We start from the raw sequence: 8,733 nt of genomic DNA, 5'->3' as shown, positions 1-8,733 counted from the left end.
TGTCTATTGTAAACTCGTATTTCTATTCGCCTAATGTTTCACTCTAGTACATGTGTGTGTGGTTTTTTTTTACTTTACCCTTCAACTTGACCAGTCCACTCATACCAGAAATTACAATATAAACCAGTTACACTGAAACAGGACAATCTTCCGACTCAACAAAAATCCTACTAACATTGTCACATTTTATCGTCTGGCGCGCCAGATTACTAACATTGCTACATTTTATCAGCATGAGCTACCATAATGTGCTCCACGCCCTTACTATGGCTTAAAATGTAACATTAATAACGTTTTGTCGAGCTGGACAATAAAATGTAGCAAATTTTAATAGTAACAAATGTGTTGTGTCAGACGACTTACTGTTTCAGATTAACTGGATTCTATTGTAAAATATGAACTATCAAATTCTAAAAATCTGAAAATCCCCATTGAATTTGTCAAATTAACACCACATATCAATACAGCAGGGCGTTTGAATAATAAAAAAAATGTCAAATTCGAGGTTTGGGTGTTTTGTATCGCTATGTTTACATACTTGGATCCAAAAAAGCGAACCCCTTTGTCTATATTGAGTAGGTCTGAAACCCTAGCAAGCGCAAAGCTGTCCGAATCTAAACGGTACAATGGTTAACGCTCTATGGACCGTTAAAAGTATTTGTACTTTCATGTACATGTGTATTTGCTTTGAACTGGAAAGTTGACACGTTTCTTACACAGGATACATCCCAGCATCATTTGCGTGAAGACGGAGCCTCTCTTGTATGTCTCTTCAATGGGTTTGTTTACTTTACGGTACAAAATATGACGGTGTTGTGTGACCGCCCCGATTTGCAAACAAAATTTCCCCACACGTGCAAAGGCGACATATATTACAATTATCTATGAAATGTGTAGGTGTATAGTATGATCAAATGCTATCTTAGGTGTAGACCAACTTATCCTGATTTTGCACAAATTTACAGGACCAACGTAACCTTGTTATGATATAATTGGAACTGTTAATTTGTGTTTCAGTGTAGAGTACATGCATGCAAATCCCCAACTTCCAGTCTACATTGAAATGCCGTTCGATTACATTTTTACATTTTTTTAAATTAAAAAATGAATATCTATGGCATAGACCACAATACTACATAACAGAATGGTATACTGTGAAAGCAACCGAAATGATTAGAATTTGTTGATTAAAATGATATAAAAGCAAACAAATTATGCAACACATGACAGCTAAATCAAGATCTACTGCCTACCACTTACCACTTACCAATACCCAAGATCCAAAACAATAGTAACTTCAGTCACATGTCAGTAAACCTTCACAAATATCGGAAACTATCGAAACTATCATGAATTGGGGAAAAAATTAATGTGACGAAAGTTTCAGTATTGCTTTCAACATACACTCAGTCTGTGTATAGTATTACAGTCTGGCCAACTTGAAGTTGTCGACCAACTTCTTCTAGACCTTTCTGTTGTCGAAAAAAATTGATGCACATCAAGTTTATATCTTTCTCTCAAAAACTGTTGTTGTTTTTTACGTTAGTTTTACAAATTAAAGAGCTTGGGTGAAAACAAACTATGCCAGCCGCAGTATGCATTGTATAGTAATATGCATAGGACCGTTGTTTTGTTGATGAGTACATCCCTGTGTGTCTTTGGTGCGAGGGTGTGTATCTCACAGATAAATACACACTCATAATATACTATACTTCCATTACCTGGATGGATTTTTTCGCGATTGACTAAGCGAACACAACTACTGTATTGATATTTACATCTGCATGGCCAGTCTGGTCTGGTCTGGTCTGGTCTGCATTCTATGTACATTTCATATGGTTGGTTGATTTCACTCAATTTACTTCAATGGTGATTAATGTAGGTATAGTGACATGGCAGTTAATTTTGAAGTACCCTAAGTACTTTAATATTTTCTGTCGGGAATTTGAAGCACGTTTCGCTCATTACCTAGACTGTTTTCTAGACATTCTAGGATTAGAGGAAGACACCAGTTTGCCAAGGACAATTATACAAGAAATTAAATATAAATCATAGGTGTGCCAAACTTTCTTTACCTGAAACAACAAAATGAACTGGTTCAGACGAATGGTATATGTGGAACATGGCGGATATAAGCTTTGTTATTTGCTGTAAATAAGGTGGTCATATATATGCACAACTGTTAAAGTTGGGTTTGGCGTGTGTTTGAATCTGTTGTGTGAGTGAATTCCAGACTCCATCAGGCCAGTTACCATGGTATCGATAGACTAACAATTATAATTACTACACACTCACTGGTAGAGGGAAATCAAAATGTACATGTAATACCGGTGGAGTCACAGGTAGTTTTGGCCACAGGCACAGCGCTAACAAAGTGTATGTGTATGTGTATGTGTATGTGTATGTGTATGTGTATGTGTATGTGTATGTGTATGTATGTATGTATGTATGTATGTATGTATGTATGTATGTATGTATGTATGTATGTATGTATGTATGTATGTATGTGTGTGTGTATGTATGTGCGTGCGTGCGTGGGGTGTAAATTACCTAATTTACTTACTGTATGTATATATATATATATATATGTGTGTGTGTGTGTGTGTGTGTGTGTGTGTGTGTGTGTGTGTGTGTGTACACATATATAAACAATACATAACAATGACTGAAATAGTGTACAGATAGGTTCATTTCAGTACTCTCTCGTCGTAGGGAACACTAGGCCTAAATAGTAGTCCGTAGGCATACTTACTTTCAAACCACTACCAAGCTATATAATAAAGGGGTCATCATATTCATTTCAATTGTGATCAGGTGTCTTGCCTTATATGAGAAACACCTAACTGACACTGACCCCCCACAGTGAAGACAATAACAACACTGTATTGCTTAAATTAATAACCAATATAACCCTAGTCACACGGTCACCTTAAGTTTGATCGCGTTCCAAAGACTGGGTTTTGAGTAAATATCATAATATATTTTAGAGAGTGTTCTCTGGTTATGCCTCAGACCTATAGAGAATATAATCTTATAAGCACGGACTTGAGGTGGACTCCTGTCCGACCACTCAAGATCTATGATGCCGATCCTAGACCATGATAGTTCAACCAAGGTTTACGACAATTCATCTCTTAAACCACCTTGGTTCAACCGTTCATGATATATCACTCTATGCTTTCTTACCTTAAGTTGAATGATATTCGACTCAGTGGAGTCCCCGATCAGTTTGATGTGAATACCGGCGTCCCTACTCGCGTAAACGCTGTGTATTGTCGTAATGGTAACTTGGAGCGTCTTCGGCATTTTAAATTTGTCTCTCCAGTGTGTGTCCTCTCTTTCACGGCCAACAGTTCCGGGCTCTCGTGTTCTCTTATCTTAAAAGAAAGCTTTCAAGCCAATCTAGGCCTATCCTTCGAATTCCGACTTCACATAGACAACAACTAGAAGAAAGTAATTTGACAAGTTGCATACCCACACTAGATATGACCTGTGGTGATTTGAGGAAACTATGACTGGTACTGGTGTCGTTTTGGTTTAAGTGTTTGTCGATGAAAGACTTCTGTAGAATGGTTATTGGGTACAAGACCCCACCCGAATAATGTACCTGGTAAACAGTGTCAGAAGGTCAGGCATGGTTAAAGGTGGGGGATAAAGTAAGCGTGTTCAGTGGACCCCATGCGTTTTATCAATACAAATGTTCAGTGTACATTTTAACTCGATTGTTCAAATTGTAATACGTCCACAACGGCCACGGCCTTGATGAAAAGTGTATTATTAATTATTTCGTTATTTCTCAGAATTACAATAAGACCGGTTACTGAAATTCTACAGTGCTGAAATGTTCGATAACTTCGGATAACTTATATTATATAAAAAAAATCATCAGGTGAGTTCTATTTAATGGCAACCACGTAAAGCACCGCTAGTCGTTCTATTGTTACGTTGTGTCCAGTGACCTTGGGGACGTTTAAAAATGACTTGCATTGCTTTTTGTTTGATTAAAATAAAAAGAAACAAACTAAATGGACGTATTCTTTGACAGAGCAAAACTGTAGGTCCTTGTACAAGCTAACTGCATCCACCACCTGTTGATATTTATCACTGTTGTAGAGCGCCACCACTCGACTGTGTAAATATTTTGTCTGTGCACGTTTCCCAAGTATTGCACATACTCTATGTGTTTTTTTCTAATTTCTCTGTCAGTTCGTCCATCCATAGGTATTTCTCAATCAGAGTACATGAGTCGATTTTATTAAAACTAGTACAAAAGTGATATATTATAGGGGTACATGTTAGTCAATTTATTACGCTGCCAGATAAAATTTAACTGCAAGTTCGGAACCTTAGCATATTCAGAAAAAATTATAGTGTTTTCTCCGATGTACTGTCTTCATTTCTTTCTCTCTTTTTTTAAATTGAAATTTACAATACAGTACAGTACAGTACAGTACAGTGCAGTGCAGTGCAGTGCAGTGCAGTGCAGTACAGTATAGTACAGTACAGTACAGTACAGTACAGTACAGTGCAGTGCAGTGCAGTGCAGTACAGTACAGTACAGTACAGTACAGTACAGTACAGTACAGTGCAGTGCAGTGCAATGCAGTGCAGTGCAGTACAGTACAGTACAGAACAACATTAATCACAACATATAAAACAGAAAAAAAACGTCTTCATTTTTGTATTAGTTATCTACACATTGACTTTGACATAGCACAAAACACCGTTGGTTCAACTTCGTGTTATGTGAAGACTTGATACATTTCTTCGCATCGCGATCATCGATTCGATCGTTTAGTCTCTGGGATTCATTTATTTTTCCGTTTATTTTTAACGGATTTCACTTTTACAGATTCACATTTACGGGGGGAAAGGGGGAGAGAGAGAGAGAGAGAGAGAGAGAGAGAGAGAGAGAGAGAGAGAGAGAGAGAGAGAGAGAGAGAGAGAGAGAGAGAGAGAGAGAGAGAGAGAGAGAGAGAGAGAGAGAGAGAGAGGTTTCAATAAAGTTTTGGGATGTTAAACTCTAGTACATGTTAGCCTACTTTCATAAATTGTGTTTCTTTTCAAACAGACTATAAACTTTATGTTCGTTTTCGTTTTCGCTTCCATTTCGTTTTCGCTTCCATTTTGCAAGCACTGGGGAAGTTTAAATGTAAAACGTTCCTTGGCAATGTTTTTATTTATCTATTTATTTGTCACACACACACACACACACACACACACAAAGAATACACTTACATCACTTGAAAAAGAAAGAAATTTATACAATCACAAAAGTGGAAGAGAAGACGCAAGAATCACTGTCTATGGTGAGTTAACAACATACATAAATAAAACAAAATGTTAAAAATATCGTGAATACAGTCATTTAGTAGTAGAGCATGGATTGTCATCTCAAAACATTCCTAGCCTAAAGGACGAAACATGCCATTGTGCTTTATGGTCTCTCAGAAGATGGCGCACTTTACCAGAGAGCGCAAAGAGCGAAATGTCGTTTTCGAAAACGAGGCTGGTGGGTGAAAAATCCGCCATCTTTGTTATTCTGACAGGAGCATATTTGACGTTGACTGACTCAGGTGCTGAGGTTGTAGCTGTGAGTAATTTGTTGTCGGCTTTCCATCATCATGTCGGCTAGTATAGCCGTCGGAGGTGGTGGACCGAACAAGAGGAAAGAGATCTACAAATACGAGGCACCATGGACACTGTACAGCATGAATTGGAGCGTTCGGCCAGACAAAAGGTTCCGTCTGGCTGTCGGCAGCTTCGTGGAGGAATATAACAACAAGGTAGGTTACCACTTCGATGACTCGCGTGACATGATTGCATTTTGTATTTTTATAGTCCCTCGTGATTGAAATTTTGCAAACCAAAGATGGTGTTTAACCACATTGCTGTACTTGTATGGCTCCAACAGATACTTACTGTTGCCTTTTCTGCAACAATTTTGTTGTGAGGGGTGGTCCCAGGGCTGTTTCGACATGTTGGCGGAATACGGGTATCAATCACTGAATCAACACACGAGGCACCTGGACTACACTTGGGGAAAGCTAGGACATCCGTACATATCATCAAAGCCAAACCCTTCGATAAGGCATGGTTGTGAATAAGTAAAAACTTTCCAAGTATCATCTCTTGGAAAGGACAGCCTACACACACAACCCTCCCCACCATAATTTAGATCAACATCTCTCAATCTCAGATTTGAAAGACTAATTAATTAATGTGTAATATATTGTGAATCAAAGCATCTATGATCAAAATAAACCAATATACTGGGTCACTCTATTAAGAATGGGTTCTCAACCAGGGCTTGAAATTAGTAGTAGTCTATGGCATATAGACTACCAAACATTGTATCTTGACTACCAAATTTATAATATGGTACATGTACATGTAGTCTATTAGACCAATGGAAAATTGGAGTTGAAACAGTTTACTTGGATAAATTTGACTACCAAGCCCCAAAGTTAAATTCAAGCCCTGTCAACTATATGATATTTGTAGGTCATTTTCAAATGACGTTTCATTGTGTTCACTGAAAGCATAATGACGTCCAAGTCAACTTTGGTATTAAATGGTGTTGTGGCAGTCTAAAAAATGCAGCATATAACATTGGTATTTGTTCAACAGATACAAATGAAACATAGCCATTCATCACAGCAATGAACAATTTATACCAATATCGATTTTCACGTATGAATTACATGATATACATGTACATATATGCAGCTGCTAGCATGTAATTTTGATGTACTAAAATTTCAGATGTGTACTATGTACATAACTTGTATGTCATCATTTGACCCCATTAGATTTTACTTTTTTTGTACAATATACAATGTAATCTTGGAAGGAAAATCCATATATAAACAAGTTACGTACCGAATGTCTTCTTTAGAGGTTATGTGATTCAGTCACAGATTTGTAGATGTAAAAATTAGGAAAAGTTGGAGCAAGGAAAGAAGGTACTTTGAAATACTATCATACATGTACATGTACCTTGCTGTCTTTTCACTACATGTACATCTAGATTCACTGTTAGTTCAGTTGCTGGTTTATGTGTCTCTATGTAAATAATATCTTTCAGGTCAGTTGAAATGAAGTTTAAATCTAACAAAATGGCTGACAAAATTTTCAGCTAAGTATACTATAAATAATGAAAGTTAATGTTGAATAGTTTTGGACAAGTGCAGTGACTGAAGTGTTCTTGGGTGATTACTACTACCCTTTGAGACCCAGAGAGGTATTGGCTGTTGTCTTGTGTAGGGAAACAGTATATTTGGGAATATACTTAATAACTAACTCCTACTTACACCAGGTCTTAGCTAGTTTAATTTATGTAATCAAGTAGGCAAAAGACATGCAACATGAAAAGTTGTTTCCTTTATACTCTACAGCCATGCCTTATTCAGTCTCATTGAGAATGGGTAACCCAAAACCAAGGTCAGTGTACTGGCAAAATAAAGCTATAGAGAATAGTCAAATAGGCATGCATTGATAGGATGTTTGTCCTTGGGACAGCCATGTGGTGGTGTCCAAGATGCAATGTGTGATGACAACATGCAGGTAGTGAGACAGACAATAATAGTGTGTGATACTGGCGATACTAATAGGTGTCAGGTGATGTAATTGTAAGCAACATAGGTCAAGTAGTAGACATCATGTACAAACATTCCAGTTGTGTTTAATGATTACATTGATTAGATGGTTAATTAGTTAAATAATTAATTGAGTGAAATTCAGTAGCTAAGTGTACCATATTGAACAAGTGATTGTAATGTGTATGAAAATGTACAATGTAGGTAAAAAAATGTGGTTTTGTAACACACAATGTCAATGTATTGAATTTAGCAAGCTGACTTTTGAAGGTCATGTTATACATTGCATATGATTGTATTGAGGAGGGTACATATAGGTTAATCCCCCTGTCTATGAAAAGGGGTCAGTTGGAGCCATCTGCAATTAAATTGTTTAGTTTGAAACTCTAAATTTATTGATCAAAATACTGTCTTTGTGTGTGATATCAACCTACATTGTACCACAGTGCCTGCTACAATGTCTGTAGTGTAGTATATTACATGTGATACAAGTATACTTGAACTTGGAGTGAGATACCTTTTGTACATGCTGTACATCATGAAATAACCTGATGTTCCTTGCGTAAATTAAGTTTTGTCACGAACAAGGAAATATGACTGAATATTTTTGCAGAATTTATCTGGAAATTTAGACATGACTTAAAATCTAAATTCGATAGGCTTACTTACAGATTAAAAAAGACACTGATATCTAACACTGACAGCATAGGGAATACAACTTAGTATTTCCATTAGTAACAAGAGACCCTATGAGTGAGACTAAATTTTATATTGTGCATGCAGTGCCTACTAAATGATATTCCCACAATTGTGAAATATCGAAAATTTGATTTATGCTACATTATAAAAGCGTTGAACAATGTACATTGTATTTTAGAACAATCTATTGTTTATAGGTCAGAACATATACATACAGTGTATCATTTTATGTTTAGAATTTAACAGTCAATATTTTTAAAATATGTATATTTTAATACTAGAGATATTGCATTTTAATAACCCAGTATTCATGTTAATATATGTATAGCGGCAAAATAGAAAAATATTATTGTATGATATTGCTACAATATGATTTATTGGTTCATGAATAAAAAAAATGAAATAATCAGTCAATTAATTTGCCTTGCAACATGAA

General features: G+C 36.4%; 2 protein-coding genes across 3 annotated transcripts in view; one reads left to right on the top strand and one right to left on the bottom strand.

The window, feature by feature from the left end:
• LOC144433920 (uncharacterized) overlaps positions 1–3,490 on the bottom strand; it is a 13,610-nt gene extending 10,120 nt beyond the window's left edge. The window contains exon 1 of the mRNA XM_078122324.1: positions 3,187–3,490. Coding sequence (XP_077978450.1) covers positions 3,187–3,306 — 120 coding nt within the window. The 5' untranslated portion in view covers positions 3,307–3,490. The remainder of the gene's footprint in view (positions 1–3,186) is intronic.
• Positions 3,491–5,567: 2,077 nt separating this feature from the next.
• Positions 5,568–8,733, top strand: part of LOC144433533 (DDB1- and CUL4-associated factor 7) — a 42,526-nt gene continuing 39,360 nt past the window's right edge. For both annotated transcript variants that reach the window (XM_078121842.1, XM_078121841.1), the window contains exon 1: positions 5,568–5,786. In XM_078121842.1, coding sequence (XP_077977968.1) covers positions 5,625–5,786 — 162 coding nt within the window. In that variant the 5' untranslated portion in view covers positions 5,568–5,624. The remainder of the gene's footprint in view (positions 5,787–8,733) is intronic.

This window comes from Glandiceps talaboti, chromosome 4 (genome assembly GCF_964340395.1).
Source record: "Glandiceps talaboti chromosome 4, keGlaTala1.1, whole genome shotgun sequence".
Taxonomy (NCBI): Eukaryota; Metazoa; Hemichordata; class Enteropneusta; family Spengelidae; genus Glandiceps; species Glandiceps talaboti.
The sequence above is the reverse complement of the archived record's forward strand: the minus strand, read 5'-3'. Positions and strand labels throughout refer to the sequence as shown.